The sequence below is a fragment of the Mytilus galloprovincialis genome, chromosome 1, assembly GCF_965363235.1.
Source record: "Mytilus galloprovincialis chromosome 1, xbMytGall1.hap1.1, whole genome shotgun sequence".
Lineage (NCBI taxonomy): Eukaryota > Metazoa > Mollusca > Bivalvia > Mytilida > Mytilidae > Mytilus > Mytilus galloprovincialis.
Window position 1 is genome coordinate 1,048,642 of NC_134838.1, and position 24,707 is coordinate 1,073,348.

Here is a 24,707-nt window from a genome sequence, read left to right on the forward strand (position 1 = left end):
TCACTTTTGTTTTTTGTTACTTTTGTTTATTGTTACTTTTGTTTATTGTTACTTTTATTTTTTGTTTTTATTAGCCTTACCTATAGTCTTACGAAGCATTTGACAGACGAAAAAAAACACAAATATGTATATTGATAAATTACATCAAAGTGCCAAACATGTAGATTATCACAGTCGGAACTGGTTTAATTACAAAGATTTTTATAGATTTTAAAACAAATATTTTGTGCTTCAGAAAAATGCATGAAAATTAGAAAAGGCTAATTTATGTTTTCATTTAATAGAAAAGTACTAATTATATGGCAAGTATGCAAATACAAAAATGTTCCTTGTTTAGTACCTTCAATATTTTTCTCTACAATATCTTCCATGCATATGTATGCAGCATACTTTTCATATACCGAGTATTTATGAATTTTGAATAAGTTTGTTTCTAATTTTGCGGAATATGCGTTATTTTATTCTCATCTTTGCAGTCATTTTTTGAATAAGTATTTCTTGTAAGAAAATTTAAAGCTACATCAATTTTATTTTTTGATTTTCGGGCTTTTGGCCAAACTATAAAAGAACACAAATCCATGTTTGTCAATGAACTCCACGTTACTTAATTTCATAATACACAAAGAATCCCATTTAGGGCCAAACATTCTCTAGTCTTATATAGCATTAAATGTTTTAAGGATGTCATATTATCATAATTCAAAATTGAATTTGTGTTGTTTATAGTTTATATCTGAGATACTGAAATTTCAGTGACAGTCATGAAGTAGCTAATATGAATAAAAAGATGTGGTATGTTTGCCAATGAGACAACTTTCCACAAGAGACCAACATGACTCAGAAATTAACAAATATAGGTCACCGTACGGTCTTCAACAATGAACAAAGCCCATACCGCATAGTCAGCTATAAAAGAAATGACACTGTAAAACACTTTTCAAAGTTATCCCTTGTTCATCATAACTTTTAAGTTGTGATATCATCCATGAAAAATGATCGAAGTGACATGAAAACTGTAGCCACTAATTTCTCGTCAAACGGTTTTTGACGAATACTAAATGTCTTTCCTACTTCGTTATGGCATAATAGGGTATGTTCTAGAATTAAATCAGCAGTGGCTTCCCGGGGGCAGAAATAGCACATATAACCACCTACAATAAAATAATTTAAACAATATTAACTATATTTACTATTTACTTCAGGATAAATTATTTTTTGTTTACTGTCTTAATCAGAAATCTGATGTAAGGTGACACATGCGTGTCGCCTGACAATTATTGTCATGTATCATAATTTCCATCGCTCATTCACATATTTTGTGGCATACCTAGTTTAATAAATTTCTGTATATTAACAAAGTTCGTGTTTTCCCATTTCCAAATTTCTTGAAGCTTGTTCACCCTTCCAATTTTATAATATACTAGTATGTATCTGTTTTCAAAAGAACAATTAATTATATATGCATAAAAAGAAATGTCATAAGATGTTGGGACGTTTCGTAAATAATTCATCGCCATAATATCATAATATGGTATAAGATATACGTTTTTAGTGTCAATATCAATAAAACAGTTTCCAGTTACGATTATCTTTTTTATTTTTAAATACCATAATTACGATTATCTTTTTTCCGAGTTACGATTATCATCCCGAATTTTTCAACGGCTATTTTCAAAGCGCTTAGACAATTCCAGTGCACTGTTACGATTCAAATATGATGAAATGGTATAGACAAACCTTGCAGCTGAGTAACTATTGACAAAAACATGCTAAAATGAGTGTAAAGATTTTACCTATATCTACCGTCGCCATATTGGGATAATCGTAATTGCAGTTACGATTATCTCTTTAATACCAGTGCACTTTGCGGGTGCAAGAGAGATATGGCTCTCTCTTAACACGGGCCAGCCATTTATCGTCCCTTTCCGACGGACTATCATCGTTTCCTCAAGACACTATTTCTATTTCTATTTCTTATTACCTAGCCGAAGTGGTATCTGGCCGAAACGACCAAATCCGATCAAACGTCTCGTTTTCCATATTTCCAGGTCTTTTCAGGTGCGCGCTCCGGCTTTTAGGACACCCTTCTTATTAAACTGGAATCCGCTTGTATTCGCTACACTCAATGAACAGAGTGTAGTAGTCAGCGAGGCTCATAGTCTCGATAACCCAGACGCATATTTAAATATAGCGTCTGGGGTGATTAACCGGACTGGTCAGATATTTATAGGGGGCGTAACAAATAATTAAATATAGAACATATCTATAAATAGCACTTCCGTTATCCCCATTATATTTAAAAAAATAATAATAACAACAGTAAAGATCAGTAAACAGTGACATTACATGTATATCTATTAAAACTGACATTCTTGTAGCTGATCATGTTGCCCAACTTGCAGATGGGCAATCTTAAAAGAACGATAAAAAATACTGTAATTAGCGGCGATCTTTTTTTCTGAATTTTTGTCACATGTAAAAAAAAAATTAAAGACATGATTTTTTTTCGTGGGAAAAATTTGGTTGATTATATCATATAAGGAAACACTGTAGCATGACTGTATAGTGCCCTCCTTATAACAAGTTCTGGATCCGCCACTGGTCGTGTATAGAGGATACCACGCTCTCTGTGCGCTAAGAGAGGGATCCGTAGGTGGACCGTTGTACATAATCCAATATACCTTAATTTTCTGGCGAGTTATAATTTCTCGAACATGTATCCCCAACGGGCTATAATTTAGGACCTCATCTTTATAATTATTGTTATTTTTTTTTTCGTCCTGAACATTACCATTATTTACCACAAGACGATAACCAAGCAACCCTACTTGAAGATCTATTTTTATATTTTAACACACCACGTTTATTATTCTCTTATCTTCATACTATAAACTACCATTTTTCTCTATTTTCATATTATAGCACACCACTATATATATTCTCTATTCTTTATATTGTATCACATCGTCCTGAACATGCATGAAATATTTGCCACTTGACGTTAAGCAACCAACAGTCGGTATATTGTAGCCACGTTAGTCTGTATTCCTTAATTTTAATTTTTATCTATTTTTCTTAGTTTTGTCTCATTCTTATTTCTGTAAATTCTTGTTATAATTTATGCTTTCCTTTTTATAATAATCTTTCAAATATCTGACGCACTTACCTTACTCGAAAAGCACACATCAAGTTACGTTTATGGAAAGAAAAACAACTCTAAGATTACAATGTAAAATTTTAAAACCCTGTTTAACAACTGATCACTGGCAGATCAGTGAGATCACACAATGAGTCAACTCAATTTTTATTTACAAAATTAACTGATCTTAAAATTGCTAACGACAGAATAGTCTGAATGTTTCACCAATAATCTATATCGCCTAATCCTTTTGGGAAGAAAACATTTGGGGACCAACCTTCACACAATACCACTTTGCCAGTCTCCGTGTCTATGAAGAAATACAGAAGTTAACCAGTCATTCATGAAACCCAATACTCTTTGAATGCATGTTTGAATCAATCACATTGAAAAGGTGGAATGGGATTTATCCCATACTGCATGATAACTTATACAAAAAATAACTGAAAAGTGTATTCTCCTACTACAAACTATTATAATATCCATCATGACTTTTGTATAAAAGGGCAGCTTCACAAAAACAACAACTTCGAATTCTCCTGTACATGTGAACCTTTATATAAAATAAGGAGATTGCTAATGAGGCAACAACCCAGCAGAGTTCAAATGACATGGATATTCGCAAATAGAATCACTGCTCGGCCTCCAATATTAAGAAAACTCCATACCATATCAGTGGCGGATCCGGGGGGGGGGGGGTTCCGGGGGTGCGCACCCCCCCTTTATTTTTGCCGATCAATGCATTTGTATCGGGACATATGTTTTGCACCCCCCCCTTTTGCCCTGTTTGCCCTGGGTTAGCACCCCCCCTTTCGAAAATTCCTGCATCCGCCCCTGCATATAGTTAACTGAGAAGGGCCAGACATGTAAATGCAAACATGAAAACTGCTAAATTGTTTATATGATTTTTAATTTGTTGATACAAATCTTTAAAATTCTCCGACATATCTGACAACAATGTGTTTCTTGATGTTTGTTTCATTTACTTAATATATGTCTGTGTACCTTTTTTCGCTTTGTGGTTGCTGTCAAAATAATGTTAACCCAACATTTTTGATACTGTGATTTATTTATAATGATTGCTGCTGCAGTAATTAAAAAAAATCTTTGAATCTTTTTTTCTTATAAAATTGAAGCTGTTTATGATACAATGAAAATTCGAATATTTATATAGTTTTTTTTAATTCTTCACATTTTACACATAACAACTGTGTCCCGAAATCATCATTGGTTTGTCTACAAAATAAAGTAAATGTTAAAATCATATTAATTTTTGGTCACCAGCATAGCATATATGAAAAACAAAATGTTTGGAAAAAAACATAAATCATATAGAAATATACATTTAGAAATGTCTTGGTGCAAGCTGAATTCCGCTACGGGATGCGAGATTATCTCGCTGTGGTGACGACACGACCCATTGGTGGCATTGGGTTGTTTCCTGCTCTCTTGTCGGGTTAATGTCTCTTTGACACATTCCCTGTCTGTATTCTCTATCAAAATTATGCATGAATTTTTATCATTGTTAAAGGCCATACATGCAGTTGCCTATACTTGCTCTCATCCACCTCCTTTGAACTTGGGGTGGATAGTTGTCTCATTGGTATTCATACCGCATGTTCTTGCTTGTATAATGTTGACCTTTTGGTACTTTTATTCTCAATTTTTGTTTAAGTCAACAAGATGTCCTCTTAATCATGTTGATGTCTACTTTTGGTAATGTATGTCATTGGGTTCACCGGTTGCTGCCTCATTGACACCTCCTTTCATTGACAGGGGCGTAGCTAAGCATTCATTCAACTGTAGGCACAAATCGGCAGGGGGTCTGGGGGCCGCTTAAGGCCCCCATCAGGTCCAGGGCAGAGCCCTGGTAGGGGGTTCTTGGGGGCGAAACCCCCCGACGGAAAACGGATTTCAGCGTTTTCGCTGCAAAATTTTATGCACAAAAATATTAAATTTTCTGGTCATTTAATCATGAAAAGTATAATATACATGATGAAAAGTTCGAAGAATTATGAATAATTTACCATAACATCTGAATGGTGAATTAAATAACGTAGTACAATTGGAAAATCAAATATTAAAAAAAATATTTACAATAAATATGTACTGCCCATCATAGATCCGCGTATCCCTTGAATTAAGCAATACACCCTGTTTGGTATTTTCAAATCTATTCTGTTATGATCGATATATACGTTTAACTTAATGGATAGTACATATTGACGATCCTTCAGTAAAAAAAAAGGCACGTGCACATAAACACTGATATTATACTATATAATAACACTATCCTTTTGGCTAGAAAGACATCAACCATCAATATTTTGATTCTTAAAAGCTTCACCCTAGCCACACAAACACATACACACATAGTCGATGCCTAATGCAAAAGTTCTGTTCTGTTCATACTAACGTAACAAAATTCAAGAAATTCGTATTTCTTTATATCCCGCTCTGCTGTAAAATCCCTATCTGCTTAGGAATTTGAATAATTGTGGCCAATACTCTTAGATCTGAGAGTACTCAAAACTACTGGAATCTAGTTGATAGATTAATTTTTAAACATCCAGTGTAAAATATTTATGCAAGTTTAGAACAAACAAAAAAAACAAATTGATTATTTACAATAAACACAACAGGGAGCTTAGTCCTGTAATAGGTGTTGTACAGGACGAAGGTCTGGAAATTTGAAAATGCCATGCATTGGAAAATGAGGGATTATTGGATAGGAGCAGAAACTTTGCCTTTCAGTAGACCAACACGAACTCCTCAAAGAGTGGCATTCTCTCTACAACTAGGCATAAGATTAAATGTCCCCATTCTGACCAAACGTGACTACGTATTTATACATCCTGCACAGCCAAACGGACGACCAACATTGGCAAGTCGGTCGAAGACAAAGTGGAAAGCTATTTGAAAACTAACAACAACTAATTAAAAATTCATGTGTCTAAGTTGAGGTTCATTCAAGTTTTTGTTGATAGAATTGAAATGATCTGAACCAAAGTTCTAGTTTATAGTTTCTATATAAGGTACACACATAAAAAAACATTCAATTCTATATATCCAATGATTCATTCACTAAGGACGAGAGACTAGTGTACACATGACATTCGATAATTAGAGTTGTGACAACTTCACTGGAGTTCATATACATATAACGTTGTTTATTATTTTTTTTAACAAACAAAAAAATATTTGTGAAAAAATTATGTGTAGGCACGTGCCTAAAGTGCCTAACGGCAGCTACGCCCCTGATTGATGCTGCATCTATTGTTTTACTGTCTTGTTTTACATCAAAAACAAATTTACAGTGTATTCCTCATGCCATGGTTTTGTTTCAAGGTTTAGATAGCCAATTGGTATATATTCACTGACAACATTTGTATTCTTTTAAGGACTTTTTTTAGTGTGAAAAAAATGCCTCTTAAAAGTGCAAAAAAGTATTTTTCGTTTTTAAGTTGACCAGTCCAGACTTTGTTTACTAACAGTATACTTAAATTACTTTTCATAACAACGTGTCGCACTTCTTAAATGTTTGTATAAGCTAAATGCATTTGTTTAAAAAAAAAAATCGAGCATAAATCATTTTGACCGTTTGGTGTATGTACAAAATCAGTGGCATCTTCTAGATATACTTTGTTTGTTTTTCGTCTGCTTATGTTTTTGAATTGCGTTCCCTCCTTCAAATGTGTACAACATTGCGCATCTCTCCTCCCCCCCTTTTTTTTTACACATATCAAAATGCAAACTCCTTTATACACTACATATAAATACAACAAACTTATCTTGGATGAAGTTCATATTTCGGCGTCATATTACTTTTCCGTCAAGTATTTTTAAAGTTAACAACCCCAAAATGTATTTATAGCGTACACACGACTGTTCGAGTGGTCCCAGTCAATACAAAAATTGCCATTTATTGTATGATTATTAACTTGCTTACGTAGCACGGACATGCATGAAAGAATATATAACTACTCGTTGTTTCAGTTTGCATTAAAATTTATGTAACAGTTTGTGGTGTTATATCATCTTACCAAGGTTTGATGTGCTGTTATTTTCCTTCGCGGTCATGGAAGCCATGCTGTCTGGTGTTTTCCACGACTTGTATGTCGTCACAAACAAAATATAAATAGCTTTAAACAACAATCGGTACACTCGGGCTTTTCAATAGTATTATCGTAATATAATTTCTTCCGAAGTCAATAACCAACTTCTTGGTTATTCGTCTTGGACATTATCTTTAAAAACAAGCTAAAAAAGCCGACACTATTCCGAATGTCATAAATTACCATTTTTATATCACTTGTCATCCAGACGCTCTACTTTGAAAAATAAAGCGGCTGGATGATCGAGACTACGAGGCTCAGTCAGCCGAGAACCAGCTTATGATCTTCCGGGGGGTTACACTAAAGACCTGAAAGTTGACCTGAAAAGAGATGAAAAGACATGAAAAGACCTGAAAATATACGACTAAAATTATTCAAATTGCAATTACTTTTTTATTATTGGATGGAATTTCTTCGAGTTGGAATTTTATTAATTGTAAATATCCCTATTTCATTAAAATTAAAATGTTATAAATTAAAAACAAGTGTTTGATACCAAAAGTTGGACCTGAACGGAGAAATGAAAAGACCCGAAGGGACCTGAAAATCTATGGTCGGGCTAATTCTAACTTCAATAACTTTTTTAATATTCAGTGGATATCTTTCAACTTTTGATTTTGTGAAACAAAAAGTTCAATATAATGATAATATAAAAAAATATATATAAAACATATCGTTGGGGTGTGAAAACTCGGACCTGAACGGAAAATTAAAAATCTGAATGAGCCAAAAATTCCGCTAATATTTTTTTAAAATCGAAAATAATAAACATAGAAGAAAAATATGGTTGTTAACTTTTCATGTTCGATGTCATTTGGTCTCTTGTGGAGATCTGTCTCATTGGGATCACACCACATCTGTTTTCTAATTTTTATTGACGGATACCAAAGATGATAATCAAAACTTGCATGCCAAAACTTATAAGTCAAAGAGACATAATATACCATAGAAATAAATAATTCAGAAAAAGGTTTGGTGCCTTTAAACTATGATAACCCTTTCACATTCTTTGTAAACGTGTCCCAAGTCTGGAACCTGCACTTTGTGACAAACGTCGGACCTGATGAATTAAAAATGAAGTCCTGAATGAACCTGGATATATAATAGCTAATTCAACATAGCTTATAAAACATTTGCATTTAATTTCATGCAAGAAGAGTCCAAACCAACTTGTGATAAAAATATTTAAGTTTAACGATTAGCATAAAAAGCACAGACACTTGTCTCAGAATTTTTTTCCCCTATATACCTTAATATAATATGTTATATTAATTAAGGTATATAGGGAAAAAAAATTCTGAGACAAGTGCCTGTGATAAAAAGTTTATAGTCATAGGCGGATTAATAAAGTTTGAAGTTTTGTTACAAGATATAGTGATAATCCAATTACAAGATTAAAGTAAAATGTTTATTTAGACTAATGATCCAATTATCACCTAATATCAATACAAGGTGTGAATTACAACCAGCACACGTTCTTGTAGTCAAAACATTCCAATCGACGAACACATATATATTTTTTTTATTTTTATCATTATATTGAAATTTTTGTTTCACAAAATCAAAAGTTGAAAAATATCCACTGAATATTAAAAAAGTTAGAAATATTAATGAAGTTAGAATTAGTCCGACCATAGATTTTCAGGTCCCTTCAGGTCTTTTCATTTCTCTGTTCAGGTCCAACTTTTGGCATCAAAGACTTGTTTTTAATTTATAACATTTTAATTTTAATGAAATAGGGATATTTACAATTAATAAAATTCCAATTTGAAGAAATTCCATCCAATAATTAAAAAGTAATTGCAATTTGAATAATTTTAGTCGTATATTTTTCAGGTCCACTTTCAGGTCTTTAGTGTAACCCTCTTCCGGGTGATCTCCCTCCAAAAAGGTGGGATTTCCCACTTGATAAAAATACACTAACTGGTAATTTCCAAAAAATGTACACATGACATGTATTCTTCGTTTTGATAAGGATAAGACCAAGACTTGCACAAGCCCTTTATAAAGTCCATTTATTCCGCACCCTAAACTATTTTATTTACGTTTCCTGTTTATCATTTGCTTTTGGTTTTTACGTTTTAAATAAACATTTTCTTTATTTAAATTTTGGGTTAAATATGATAATGACTAATAATTTATGTCTCATTATTGAGGGGGGAAAGGAGGGGTCCTGATCCCGAAATCCCGGGCTTAAAAACACGAAATCCCGAGGTCCCGAATTTAAATAAAGTAACTCCCGACGTCCCGAAATCAGAAAAAAAGAATTCCCGGATCTCGAAAGGGTCAATCCCGAAATCCCGAGCTTAAAAACACGCGATCCCGGAGTCCCGATAAAGGTCCTATCCCCCCTCATTATTCACATCTTGAGAAGTTACGAGAATCGTTAGCTTTAAATTTCCTGAACTGTAAGTTCATCTTTCCTTCTAGTAATGTCTGAGCAGATGAAACAATTCTGAAAACACAAAATCATGAAAGATTTTGTGTTTTCAGAATATAATGTATTCCTATTTATGTATTTTTATTCAAAACAAACATGTCATGAACACAATTAGATACTAACAAAAATCCCTTGTATAAAACTATAGCTTTACCAGTACATTGTCCTCTGGCTCAATGTTTAACAAACACGTTTTGAAAGTATGAAAGTAAAGTAAACCTAACAAAACAAATGTCCAATGATGTGGTGCTATTTTAAGCACTACATATTTATAGCAACAAGCAACACATTTATTAAAAGGATATTAATTTACAGTAAACATCATCTTTGAATATGTAAATCATGGTATAGTTTTGGAATATTAATCCATACATTTATAGTACATTGCACATGTATACAAATACATTTTTTGGCACATATATTAATTTAATTTAATCTTCCTTATTGATGTTTATACCAGGAAGCTTTTTTTTTAATTTAAAATGTTTATTCAATTAGAATAGCCAAACAAATCCAAGATTTTTATATCTTTAAAAGGATGTACCTGGTCTAGTAATATTTATTTGAGATGTTTGCATTGAAAAAAAATCATTGATCACAAAACCTTGCATTTCAGTACAGGTACATGTAAATCATCATACATTGATGCTGCACACCATTTAAGCAGTCGGATGCTTTCAAACTACATTTATACATCAGTATTATTTATATTTGTACAAACATGACAAACATTGTTTTTTTATCACTAATGTCTTCAAAACAAAAGACATATACATGATATACACAGTAACACTAGGCTTATATTCACTGCTTATATTTGGTAAGCCGGACGGGTGATAACAGATTACACATGTCTGCATTAAGAAGATAGGTAGATAAACAACTGATGTTTATATCTGCTTCTTAGAACACTTTAAAATACTTGTGGAAGTCATTACAGAAATCTAAAACAAGTGTATCAGGGTATTGTAAATTATCATGATTATTAAGCAATCAAAACAGTTTTTTAATTTGTTTTCTTATATGTATAAGTTGTCTTTTAATTAAGTATTGTATGCTTCCACTATAGTGGATGGGGCATTAAGTTTTACCCTTGTCCGTCTGTCTATCTGTCCGTACGTACGTCTCAAAGTTGGTTGCTATTCTCTTACTTTAGATTGCCTCAACCAAATGAAATTTAAAGACAATGCTTATTACCACAAAACACAGATCAAGTTATTCTATTTGTGGTGTCACTTTAACCTTTCTAGAGTTATGCCCCTTTATAAATGGAAAAAATTGCTGAAATTTTTGTTTCAGTTCCTTTTTTTTTTGCCTCAACCAAATGTTATAAAACTTATACACAATACTTATTACCACAAAACTCAGATCAAGTTCAAATTTGTGTAGCATCATTTTTACCGTTCTTCAGTTATGTCCCCTTATATCTTTATTTGATATGCAAGTAGGGGCATCATCTAGGTCCCATGGACACATTCCACATTTATTTTCAAATTTGTTGGATTTGTAGAAATATTCGTATATAATCACGATAATAAACTTGTGTTATTGCGCTTGCACATTTCACATTATGTTGTTAAGGTAGAAGATTAAAATGTCTCTGAATGACTGTTGATCCATCTCTTATTGCATTCTGACATCAAGAAACAAACTCTTCTTACCTATGATATAAAACATTTTACATTGTGATTCAATATTTTGTAATGGTAGATACCTTTGCGTACAAATGATATTATATTATAAATATACATTTACCAGTAGGTCATTGAATCCATAACAGAAATAAATGATTTAGCAGTAAATATTATATTATATATATTTTCAGATAAGGTGAAAGTTCTATGAAACTTATTGATGTAGGAATTTGTATCTACTAACTGTGACCATGAAGAAAAAAATAGTGTAAGTAAATCTATAAAAAATTAGGAGATGGATGTGGAATGTTACATAAAGAATGTGATGTAAAACTAGTTTGTGATTTATGATATAAAAAACAATGTTAAATGTGAACTTAGGTTGTTGTTTAGAGCATCATAGCAAAATAATCACTATTATACATTACATGTTTGGTTGATAGTTGTAATTAGATTTGGATTTTCCAATATTTTGGCCTCAAACATCATGGGAGAGACATTTAATGCACATCTGGTGCAGAAACAATGGTATCATTAATGTTATTGATAAGGAATAGTACGAATTATCATACTACAAAACATATTTAAAAAATAATACCAATATTTTCAGAAATACTACTTGTAGGGAAAAAAATTGTTTTGTAAGGCTATTTGTCAAATGTAATTATTCATGGCTAAAATTAAATCAAGACCTTTATTGCAGTATTTACAGTTAAATAGTTAAAAAAATTGCCCTTTTAGGCTTTAAGTTTTCAAATTATGCTCTATTAAGTTTTCAAGTACATTTAAATGATTTGATTTCAGTCTGATTGCATTGTTTGCTACGTATATTTATTCCTATTCTACAACTCTTTTGAAACAATTTTAACTAAGAAATACATATCAATAACTGTGATTTAATTTTTCAGATGTCATTATCTAACAAAGAAAATAAAAACTGGAAATCCACAGAAACATTCTCCTGGAATGAAGGGGATGTTTTAGGGAAGGGTGCAACAGCTGTTGTATACAAGGCCAGAAGAAGGGTAAATATAAAACAGAAATTGAAAGCAAACTCAAAGTATTTGATCACCTGATACAAAACTCCAGCCTTCTTATTCTATAATACTGCCTGCTGATCTCTAAAGACAAAATAAAACATACATAACAAAATTTCAGAAAATGAGGCCAAACTGGGCTTTTATCAACATGGCTTCTTGTATTATTCATCAAATTGATATGTGCTTTTTTTTTTTTTACAATTTTAGGAAACATTAAATGATAAAATTTTAAAATAAAAATTCAACCAGAGAACTGCTTGTCATAAAATCTTAAATGGAAATGGGGAATGTGTCAAAGAGACAAAACCTGACCAAAGAGCAGAAAACAGCTGAAATACTTGCAATTTATGGAATAGAAATAGGGGTCATGCCCTTGTTTTCTTTAAAAAAAAACACAAATTGTCCTATCAAATTCAATATGATTATCTTCCCTTGATTTTAAAAGAATTTTTCTTAAAATGGTATATTCATTTAACAACAGTTAAATTTTTGATAGTTTAATCCTTAGATTTAAAGCTTTTATTTTCTTTGTTGTATATTGAAAGATACTTAGCATAATATTTTAAACTGAAGAATTTTTCAACATCATCAAAAAAGATGCTCAGAAACAGACACCCAATTTACCCTAAACTTTTGATAGAAGGAAAAATGCCTTTTTTCTTGTTAATTACTGATCATAATATTATCTTTTATTTTTTTCAGCCAAATGGATGTGTTTGTGCAGTGAAATATTTTCATGAACGAGTGTCTCATCATTTTGCCTCAGTAGCTTTAAGGGAGATAGATCTATTGAAGAAGTTAGATCACAGAAATGTCATCACCATTTATGCAGTGGAAAGAGATGTAAGTTAACTTTTAATGAATGACCCCATTATTGTATTGCCTATATACAAGAGATACCATGTAGGGATTTTATTTTTGCTTTGTCATCACTTTTTGGGGTTGGAATTGTTTATTACTTTAAGGTTTGTACACTTGTGTGACTGATAAAAATGTTCCAATCAAAAACCATTACAAATCTCAGGGATATTTCACTGCCAAAATTGTAATAAAAAGTATACAGTATTTTAACCATATTTAGGTCACAATTTTATGCTTAAAAAGTCTTAATAGCTTTAATCATGTTTTACACTCTTTCATTATCAGATTAACAACCAAACCATAACATTATATTGTATATTTTTTCCAGAAAATAAAGAATTTGTGTTTTACGCTATAGGAATCATTAATTTTATGTTATTATTTTTCAGTCACCATCAGGAAATTATGTCATGGGTATGGAGTTGTGTGAGGGAGGAAGTTTATACTCTATGTTAGACCAGCCTAAATATTCCTATGGGTTACCAGAAGAGGAATTTCTTGTTGTATTGTTTGACATTGGTAAACATTTTAATAAAAGATATTAACTTTAAGGGAATCAGTTATTTAACCTTATCATTACCAGATACTAGAGTTTAAAAAAACAATTTAGATATCTGTACATTGGTCAATTATGTAATGACCTTTACACTTCATTATATATTTGAGTTCAGGGTTCATTTAATTGATAGATTGGTGGTTCCTTTACATTCAGTGGCAAATATTTCATGCTCAGTCATGACAGTATAGAACTTTGATGCAATACAAGAATTGCACATTAACAAATTTCCCTCCAGACATTTAACAAAAATGACACTGCTATTAAATGCTTAAATTTTCTAAAACCAAACCTAACATCTTTTTATACGACTGCAAAATTTGAAAAATTTTTCGTCGTATATTGCTATCACGTTGGCGTCGTCGTCTGCGTCGTCGTCGTCGTCGTCGTCCGAATACTTTTAGTTTTCGCACTCTAACTTTAGTAAAAGTGAATGGAAATCTATGAAATTTTAACACAAGGTTTATGACCACAAAAGGAAGGTTGGTATTGATTTTGGGAGTTTTGGTCCCAACATTTTAGGAATTAGGGGCCAAAAAGGGCCCAAATAAGCATTTTCTTGGTTTTCGCACTATAACTTTAGTTTAAGTTAATAGAAATCTATGAAATTTTGACACAAGGTTTATGACCACAAAAGAACGGTTGGGATTGATTTTGGGAGTTTTGGTTTCAACAGTTTAGGAATTAGGGGCCAAAAAAGGGCCCAAATAAGCATTATTCTTGGTTTTCGCACAATAACTTTAGTTTAAGTAAATAGAAATCAATGAAATTTAAACACAATGTTAATGACTACAAAAGGAAGGTTGGTATTGATTTTGGGAGTTTAGGTCCCAACAGTTTAGGAATTAGGGGCCAAAAAGGGACCCAAATAAGCATTTTTCTTGGTTTTCGCACCATAACGTTAGTATAAGTAAATAGAAATCTATGAAATTTAAACACAAGGTTTATGACCATAAAAGGAAGGTTGGTATTGATTTTGGGAGTTTTGGTCCCAACAGAATAAGGGGCCCAAAGGGTTCAAAATTAAACTTTGTTTGATTTCATCAAAATTGAATAATTGGGGTTCTTTGATATGCGGAATCTAACTGTCATGACTGTGTATGTAGATTCTTAACTTTTGGTCCCGTTTTCAAATTGGTCTACATTAAGGTCCAAAGGGTCCAAAATTAAACTTAGTTTGATTTTGACAAAAAATGAATCAGTTAGGTTCTTTGATATGCTGAATCTAAAAATGTACTTAGATTCTTGATTATTGGCCCAGTTTTCAAGTTGGTCCAAATCGGGGTCCAAAATTAAACTTTGTTTGATTTCATCAAAAATTGAATAAATGGGGTTCTTTGATATACCAAATCTAACTGTGTATGTAGATTCTTCATTTTTGGTCCTGTCTTCAAATTGGTCTACACTAAAGTCCAAAGGGTCCAAAATTAAACTTAGTCTGATTTTAACAAAAATTGAAATCTTGGGGTTCTTTGATATGCTGAATCCAAAAATGTACTTAGATTTTTTATTATGGGCCCAGTTTTCAAGTTGGTCCAAATCAGGATCTAAAATTATTATATTAAGTATTGTGCAATAGCAAGTCTTTTCAATTGCACAGTATTGCACAATGGCAAGAAATATCTAATTGCACAATATTGTGAAATAGCAAATTTTTTTTTAATTAGAGTTATCTTTCTTTGTCCAGAATAGTAAGCAAGAAATATCTAATTGCAAATATTGTGCAATAGCAAGATTTTTTTTTAATTGGAGTTATCTTTCTTTGTCCAGAATCAACTTAAATCTTTGTTATATACAATATACAATGTATATTCACTTTTTACTGCCAACTGATAAATTAAAATAATCTTTACCATTCAGTGATAACAAGCAGTTTTTTTACATCTTAATATTTTATGATGTATTTAAATGAGTAGTTATTGTTGCAAACTCCATTAGAAATTTTAATTGAGATTAGTTTTGGAATAAGGGAAAGGGGGATGTGATTAAAAAAATTGGGTTCTTTTTTTCTCATTTGAAATTTCATAAATAAAAAAGAAAATTTCTTCAAACATTTTTTTTTGAGGATTAATATTCAACAGCATAGTGAATTGCTCTAAGAGAAAACAAAAATTTTAAGTTCATTAGAACACATTCATTCTGTGTCAGAAACCAATGCTGTGTCAACTATTTAATCACAATCCAAATTTAGAGCTGAATCCAGCTTGAATGTTGTGTCCATACTTGCCCTAACCGTTCAGGGTTCAACCTCTGCGGTCGTATAAAGCTACGCCCTGCGGAGCATCTGGTTTGTAATATTGAATGATATCTTACAGAATCAGCAAATATTTATTTAGTTCCAGTCATAAAGTATAAAACAAAACATTAGTTCTATTTCTCTTTAAATCCATTAGTAACTAGACTTTGTTTAAATTGTTTCTCATAACTTTTAAACCTTTTTATTAATTCTTGTTCCGTGTGTTTTCAGCAAGCGGAATGCAGTATTTACGACAGATGGGAATAATTCACAGAGATTTAAAACCAGGAAATATAATGAGATTCATAGATGACACAGGACAGTAAGTATACTACTGTAAATTCAGAAAATATTGCGATGTTTTTATTATTGCAAAAATTGCAACGGTTATAATTGCAACAATTTAAACTGGCATTTAGAAATTTTTTATATGAATTAAATGTGATTTTTCTCAATATCGCAAAAACTAAATCTGATTTTAGTCTGCAATGACAAGATCACAATAATTGATGCACACAATAATTTCTGAATATACAGTACTATATACTTTTACTTCTCTAAGAAGAGAAATTATGGTCAAACATATATTGCACATATTTAATGTTCTATCAATTTAATTTAACTTTTCATCAGTGTTCTCCCCAGAAATTTTGGATAGCATCACATTTTGCGTTAAAAAAAATAACTGTATTTTTTTTAATGTCATTTGTCGCGTCGCGTCAATGCTCTTTTTCCTTTATATGTTTTAGTTTATATTGTTATATATTCATTACTTAGAATACAATTTAACTATAACCACAAAAACAGTTGTTTCAGTTTATGTTTTTTTTATTCATTTATAGTTACAGAATTATTTTTTTCCTCTTGTGCCAAATAAAAATAAATATGTGGTTTCAGTTACCGAACAATAAGTCAAATGAATGAATGGTTCATTATAGTGCAAGCTGTATATATACAAAACTAAATATCTAGTACACAAAATTAACTATTTTTTTATATATAAGTAAAGATAAAGTAGCAAAAGTAGCAAAAAAAACATCAATTTAAAAACTTTTTTTGTTTTGTTTATGAAATTCATTGTTTCATGGCACTCAATCAATTAGTCCCAGTTGATTCTTATCTTTACATCAAAATGATATGTATTTTTAACAAAGTTATCTAACAAATACTAAGTCTGTTAATGCGTAGTTTTCTCTCTTGGTATATTTTTTTGATCTGTTGTCATTATCGTGAAAATGCGGATTTTTGTCATATCTGGTCCGGTTCCGATCCGTAGTTTTCCCAAAAATGTGCAATGGCGGCCGTGGAAAAATTTACGAAAATGAGTCCGAGAATAAACATTGTTTGACAAGAGATTGTGAATGAATAAGACGCTTTTAATGCATTAAATAGATTAAACATAAACTTAAGCCAATTATGATAACTTTTGAAAGAAGTATTAAACTTATTTTAGCTCTAAACCAAAATTCTCGCTCTCGGAAGAGAAAGAAAGTAATTTTTGGAGAGTTGCACAAATAAACGACCTTTTATTAAACTAAAAATCGTTCCAATCTTTGTAAATTTCGTATTACAAAACGTAGATTTCGAATTGTTTTGTGATTGCATTTTTCCATGTCAAAATTGGTTATTGCAGACACGTGCCGTGGTATTAGTCATGTCATAAGTGTCAGCTTGGGATATTCGCATCCAAACAGTTATCACCTTGAGGGCAATTAACACCTAGTTATTTAATCTCTTAATTGTCTGTAGTGTCCGACTTAAAGGGATTACAATTAAAGGTGATATAATGTTTATGATCATAATCGATAATAGATGAAATTTCAAAATTGAGGACAAGTAAAATAGCATCTTCAAAATAATTATAGCGTCGCGGGAATAATTATAGCGTCGCGGGAATAATTATAGCGTCGCGGGAATAATTATAGCGTCGCGGGAATTATTATAGCATCACGGTAAAAACATATAGGCTAAAACGGCCTGGGGAGAACACTGTTTTCATACAAGTGAATTAGATATTAAGTTAAAATAAGAAGTTAAGATAGCAATCTTGTTTAAATCAGTTTATAGTATCAATAATTTTTACAAATATATTCATGCATGTTTTAATTTCAATAAAGAGAAATTAATTTTTTAGATCCATCTACAAACTGACAGACTTTGGAGCTGCTAGACAATTAGATGATGAAGAAAATTTTACATCTATTTATGGAACAGAAGAATATTTGGTAAGATTGTTTAAGAAAAAAAACAGTACTGCAATCCTCTATTGATGAAAAACAAATACATCAGAACTTGAGATAATGCACAAATTTAAATTGTAAAAATAAAATTCAGCAACATTTCATGAATGATTTTGGTCCAGTCCATATACACCATCATAGCAAAATAGGATGTCATAAAAACAAAAACTGGAAACTGAATTCTTAACCGTTACTTTAAATAGCTCAACCATGAAATCCTTTAACTCAGGTGCTACATTCTTTTTATAGGTCCCAATATATATATAATAGTCTATAAAAAAAAAGAAGTAGGGTCAGTATTTTGCAAGTCAGTTATTGATTTTATTGACATTATACAGTAGAATTTTGCATGTATAACAAATATAGAATCTATTTTTTTCTTTTTAAGGATCCCAACATGTATGAGAAAGCTGTTCTACGAAGACATTCAGTACCCTACCAAGAGTTTGATGCTAGTGTTGATATCTGGTCTCTAGGGGTCACTATTTACCATGTGGCAACAGGCCACTTACCATTCCAGCCATATGGTGGCAGGTCAAATAGCCAGACCATGTAAGATATCTGTCAAAAACTACTATTGGTCATATCTCCATTGTCCTACACCTCATTTCCATGGTTCAGTGACTGCTTGAAAAAATGTCATCATGTGAATTTCTTACTAATTAGGAGTTATAGGATAATTATATGTGGGTTCCTTGCAAGATATACATTTATATGGAATAATTGTAAGGTTTACCTGTCTGTTTGGCTGTGTTCATCTGATCTTGACCTCATTTCATGGTTCATATGTCAATGTTTAGTTTTCCTGGTTAAATTAATCATGGTCTGTACAGCAGTTAAGACATTTCAGTGTTTTTATTATGATATTGATAAGGAGACTTGGCAACTTCTTTTTGTGAAAAGATGTCTCAATAAGATATTGAATATTTTCAGGTTCCTTATCACATCCACAAAAGAATCTGGAGTTATATCTGGAATACAAAGATATCAAAATGGAGATATAGAATGGAGTAAAGAACTTCCAGGAACTTGTCGTCTATCTTTGTAAGTTTAGTTTTGTTTGGGCTGTATTAATTTTAAAAGAACAAAAGAGGCCATAAACAGTCACCAGTTTTAATGTACAGACTTTGCTTTTATTTTTCTTCAGTATTTTTTAAAAAGTGTTTTTTTATTAAAAAAAAAATATTTTGATATTTAACATTTTGCACCGTATTAATATAGATACGGTGACCATGGTAACTGGCAGATCAAATTGATCCAATGGTTCAGTTAACTGGTGGTTCAGAAATTGGGCAATAATTGTATGTAGAATTATTTTTTTTATAACATATGAAAATTCACAACTTTTAGCAACAAACTCCTTGAAATCTATCATTTGGCTAAAACCACTGGCACACTTCCTTATTCTGACACCTTTTTGAACAAGAAACTTGAAATTAAAATTATGTATCAGACAAGTAAAAATTCTGCATTAGCCAATTTAGGGTATTAGATCTGAATTTATGGCCAGTTCTCAGACACATTAAATGGTATTAAATGGACAATTTATAATATGTTTTAAATCATTTGTTAAATATAACTTGTACTTAAAAGATACCAATATTAAAGATTTGACTGAATTTTTGTCGAGCCTGCAACTTTTGTTGCAGAAAGCTCGACATAGGGATAGTGATCCGGCGGCGGCGGCGGCGGCGGCGGCGTTAGCTCACTTCTTAAAAGCTTTATATTTTAGAAGGTGGAAGACCTGGATGCTTCATACTTTGTATATAGATGCTTCATGTTACGAAGTTTCTGTCAGTCACATGTCCAATGTCCTTGACCTCATTTTCATGGTTCAGTGACCACTTGAAAAAAAAGTTCAAATTTTTTGTAATGTTGAATTCTCTCTTATTAAAAGTAATAGGATAACTATATTTGATATGTGCGTACCTTGCAAGGTCCTCATGTCTGTCAGTCAGTTTTCACTTGACCTCGACCTCATTTCATGGATCAGTAAACAAGGTTAAGTTTTGGTGGTCAAGTCCATATCTCAGATACTATAAGCAATAGGGCTAGTATATTCAGTGTATGGAAGGACTGTAAGGTGTACATGTCCAACTGGCAGGTGTCATCTGACCTTGACCTCATTTTCATGGTTCAGTGGTTATAGTTAAATTTTTGTGTTTTGGTCTGTTTTTCTCATACTATATGCAATAGGTCTACTATATTTGTTGTATGGAATGATTGTAAGGTGTACATGTCTAGCGGGCAGATGTCATGTGACCTTGACCTCGTTTTCATGGTTCAGTGGTCAAAGTTAAGTTTTTGAGTTTTGGTCTTTTTATCTAATTCTATATGCCATAGGTCAACTATATTTGGTGTATGGAAATATTTTATGATCTTTATGTCAGTCACACAGGTTTTATTTGACCTTGACCTCATTTTCACGGTTCATTGCACAGTGTTAAGTTTTTGTGTTTTGGTCTATTTTTCTTAAACTATAAGTAATGGGTCAACTATATATGTTGTAAAGAAGCATTGTTAGCTGTACATGTCTGCCTGGTATGGTTCATCTGACCTTGACCTCATTTTCAAGGTTCATTGGTCTTTGTTTAGTTATCTTGGTTAATGTTAAGTTTATGTGACAGTTGTAATAAAGCTTAGCTTTATACTTAGGACTATCAACATAATATCAATGATTAGTATAGAAGGCGAGACATTTCAGCGTGTGCACTCTTGTGTTTTTGTAGAGGACTGAAATGTTTAGTGGTACCCATGCTGGCCAATATGTTGGAGAGTGATAAGAGAAGAAGATGGAGTTTTGAACAGTTTTTCCGTGAAGTGTTTAAGATACAGGACATGCTAACCATTAGATTGTACGACTGTAGTGTTGGATCTAATCTCAAAATCTATGTAGAGAAATGTGACAGGTAATGATACATTATTCTTTTTCCTTTCCATTTGCACCATTATTAGGTTCAAGAAAAGAAGCATAATTTGTCCTGAATATCATTGATTGTTGGTCCCATTTACACTTTTTATATATAATCAAATGTTCTTGTAATTGAGTTTGTCAATGCTTTCATATATATATGATTATCACTAAAGATTTAAAACTATCATAATTATTTCTAGTCACTTTGAGAAGAAGAACAGCAATAAAAGCTCCTTTGCTTTTTGTGTTGATCGCTGTACATATTTTGATTTTGTGTCATGAATAGATGCCCCATATCTTTTATTTTCTATTATGTCAGTTAATCATTTTGAACTACATTTTTGACATAATTTGGACATCTTTACTAACATAGGTATGCAGCTGTCCAGGAAAAAATAGCTATGGAGTCTGACATACCCTCAGGACAGCAGTTAATATTGTTCCAGAACAGAGAACTAGAGGAGATAGTGAATGACATGACATGTGAGGTCCAGAATTATCCCACGTCTGTACTCCATGGACAACTATACCTATACAACAAAGACAGAACTGATGTCAAGAAAATCATGATACCTGATATACGTATGTATTAATGTACAGTCAAACCTGCAATAAAGGTCATCTTATACAGTGAAAACCTTTTTTGTTGGGTCTCCCTCTTTTTGTCCTGCTGTAGAAATACCTATGCATTTTGACCCCAATTCGAAGATAACCTCTTCTCAAAGGTAATTTTAATGTTTTTAAATGGACAATGAAATATTTTCTTGGAATGTTAATTTCTTAATAAAAGTCCTAGCATGAACATGATGAAAATAAAACACACATGAAAAATACTCAGATATACCATGTACAGATCATAGCAAACCTAGTGTTAGTTTTATTTCTGAAATAAAAAGAGTCAACATTGGACAAAGGAAGCACATATATAATGTTTTTTCCGTTGGAAGCAAGGCACAATTAGAAATATAATCAGAGGTTTAACAAGGAAAATTATTGTTACTATCCTTGATAACGTGAATAAAAGGAGCTTTGGGGTTATATTTGACACTCAATGTTATATTTGACCCATAATTTAGTTTTACTTATATATACATTTTTAATTTCAGCTCAATATCCAATATTTCCTGACAATTATCCTATTGAAAACAAAGTTCTAGACAAAGATAGTCATATTGGACATAAATGTTCAGCTATTTCATACTTGATAGAGGTACAAGTCAAAGATCTTATAGTTCTTCAGGAACTCATGCAACAAGCTGAGAGATGTCTGAGGTAAGAAAATTATACCACTTTTCCATATGTTATTCTTCTAGTCCCTTATATATATATATATATATATATATATGATAATAAGTAAGCTGCTGTCTATAATTGAGTATATAATGTTATTTCATTAAAAATTGCATATTCTTGTGACAACAAACCAGATTTCATGATTCATTAACAAATTGAATATCTTTTTTTTTTTATTTTTAGTAATTTTCTATTTTTTAATTAACTGTTAACAATTTACACATTTGTATATTTATGTCAGCTCATTTAAAAGCCAAGACATATGTGGTTTAATTTTTGGGATACCATGTGAGATTAAATTTTCTGCAATTAAGTAAACCATGAGGGGTGATGTATACTGTTCAATATAAAAATCCTTAATTTTACATAGAACTTTCTTGAAATTCAGTTCTTTGCAAAAACGTAGCTTTTACACTATATGCTTTGGTCCTCCTCATTTCAAAATAAGAACAAATGGTTCAGATCAGTCAATAAGTGAAAAAAGCAAGATGTCCAATATAATGGCACAGAGATCTTTTGTAGATAGGATTTACAATATAGTTATGGTTTTCACTTTGAGGCAAATTAGGAATATTGATCAATATAAGATAATTCATGATCACATCATTTATTAAGATGGTTTCTTTTGAAATTGCCATGATGCTATCAATTTTGATAAATTGCATTCTGTTTGTTAGGGAATATATACAAAGAATAACAAGAAGGATAAACAACTGTGTTCCAGAAATGTGTAAACTTTTGGAGGAAACTAAAAAGAGGACAGAATCATTTTTTCAGACTTTTGGTGTCATCCATGATATATTGTACAGTGTATCTAGTTTAGCATCAGAGGAGAGAACACGTCTGATAGCTAGGAGATATATTGAGGATATTGCTTTGACCCTTAGGGATCAGTCACCAAGGGAAACCCAACAAAAGGTAAAAAATCTTTTAATTACAGAATGGCTGAGATATATGATAAAACCATTTTCTTTATACTGGCCTGGTACTGTAAGGCAGACTTAGTTATTTTTCTCACTTGAAATAAGTCATGGTCTGTCATTGAAATTAAAACATTTAAAACAATCTCCAGAGAAAAAAAACAGTTTGATCACTATCTGTTCAACTATATAACTGTGATCATGTTTTTTGGTAAAGGTTGCATGAAACCCTATGGTACTGACTTGATATATATATATTTATTAAGGTTTATCTCTACATTTGGCAGTTCAAACAAAATAGTGTAGCTATGTGATCATTTTATATCTGATCTAGTAAATACCATTCACTTTATTGAAGATATGTTATACTTTGAGAATTAGTTATAATATGATGTGTATTTTAAGTACCATATACTCATTAGAAAGTTCATAAGTAATGCGTGTATGAATCTGTCATAAAAAAAGGATTAACTACAAATTTAAAATCAAGAACAAAGAAGATAACTCTTTACTCAAAATCTTAATTTGCTTGACAAAATACAATTGGAATGTTTTATTAAAAAATTCACAAAATTGCAAAGTGGAAGCAATCTTTACCCTTTTAGTGCTCACAAACACTGTGGTTTTAAGCTACTTGTGATATTCATGTGTAGATATTTTACATACATAAACAGTTATGAATTCTGAAAGAAAGAAAAAAAAGAAATGAAAATGTGACAATATTATGTAATTTTAGGCCGAAAACAGAACTGAGGAGATTAAAGTATATATGAGTGTATTGGTGGACAAAGTAACTGAACAAGAGAGGGAAGCTATAACAAGCTGTGTGGGATGTATGACAGAAGATAGATGGTATGTGTTTACTGCATATATGTATAAATAAGGAATTGGGTGTGTTATGCATGTTTTTATATAAACAATAAAATGATAAACAATATAAAAAGGTATGTTAAGAGTTTTTACATTAGACAATAAATAAACAATCCTTTTCTTTTCTCGAATTCATGTCATTTCATATCATTTTAGCGTTCAGAAATCACACCACTTGTCTACTAAGATCTATGAAATCTACAAAACATTTGCTGATCATAGGAAAAAGAGATATCTGTCACAGGAGGAGGAGTTTGCACATAGGAGTGACAGGTAATATTACCATTATGTCTTTTAATTAAATTGCTCTTTTTCTAAACACTATCAGGCAGTTGCTAAGAATTCTTTGTTTGCTGAAGTAAATCTTGTTAAATATTCAAGGGATTCTTAAAAGTTTGAATTTTCAGTTTATGTGTTCATAAGAATCAATTTATCAGAGAATGCTCACA

The 24,707-nt window shown here is 31.5% G+C and overlaps 1 protein-coding gene and 1 long non-coding RNA gene across 3 annotated transcripts in view; one reads left to right on the forward strand and one right to left on the reverse strand.

The window, feature by feature from the left end:
* Positions 1-4,306: 4,306 nt before the first annotated feature.
* On the reverse strand, positions 4,307-7,405 carry LOC143067747 (uncharacterized). Its single transcript, XR_012976023.1, has 2 exons — positions 7,183-7,405; positions 4,307-4,375 (listed from the first exon to the last, which is right to left on the reverse strand). It is a non-coding gene; the product is annotated as an uncharacterized LOC143067747 (long non-coding RNA).
* A 2,238-nt stretch (positions 7,406-9,643) lies between these two features.
* LOC143062523 (serine/threonine-protein kinase TBK1-like) overlaps positions 9,644-24,707 on the forward strand; it is a 29,443-nt gene continuing 14,379 nt past the window's right edge. The window contains exons 1-15 of one of the 2 annotated variants that reach the window (XM_076234192.1): positions 9,644-9,662; positions 11,520-11,596; positions 12,237-12,353; positions 13,071-13,211; positions 13,619-13,748; positions 16,253-16,343; positions 18,156-18,246; positions 18,650-18,813; positions 19,195-19,305; positions 20,991-21,170; positions 21,549-21,757; positions 22,282-22,447; positions 23,146-23,386; positions 24,125-24,240; positions 24,415-24,531. In XM_076234192.1, the coding sequence (XP_076090307.1) occupies positions 12,237-12,353; positions 13,071-13,211; positions 13,619-13,748; positions 16,253-16,343; positions 18,156-18,246; positions 18,650-18,813; positions 19,195-19,305; positions 20,991-21,170; positions 21,549-21,757; positions 22,282-22,447; positions 23,146-23,386; positions 24,125-24,240; positions 24,415-24,531 (1,874 nt within the window). In that variant the 5' untranslated portion in view covers positions 9,644-9,662; positions 11,520-11,596. Of the gene's footprint in view, positions 9,663-11,519; positions 11,601-12,236; positions 12,354-13,070; positions 13,212-13,618; positions 13,749-16,252; positions 16,344-18,155; positions 18,247-18,649; positions 18,814-19,194; positions 19,306-20,990; positions 21,171-21,548; positions 21,758-22,281; positions 22,448-23,145; positions 23,387-24,124; positions 24,241-24,414; positions 24,532-24,707 lie in introns of those variants that run through there. The other variant, XM_076234199.1, reaches the window with a different exon arrangement.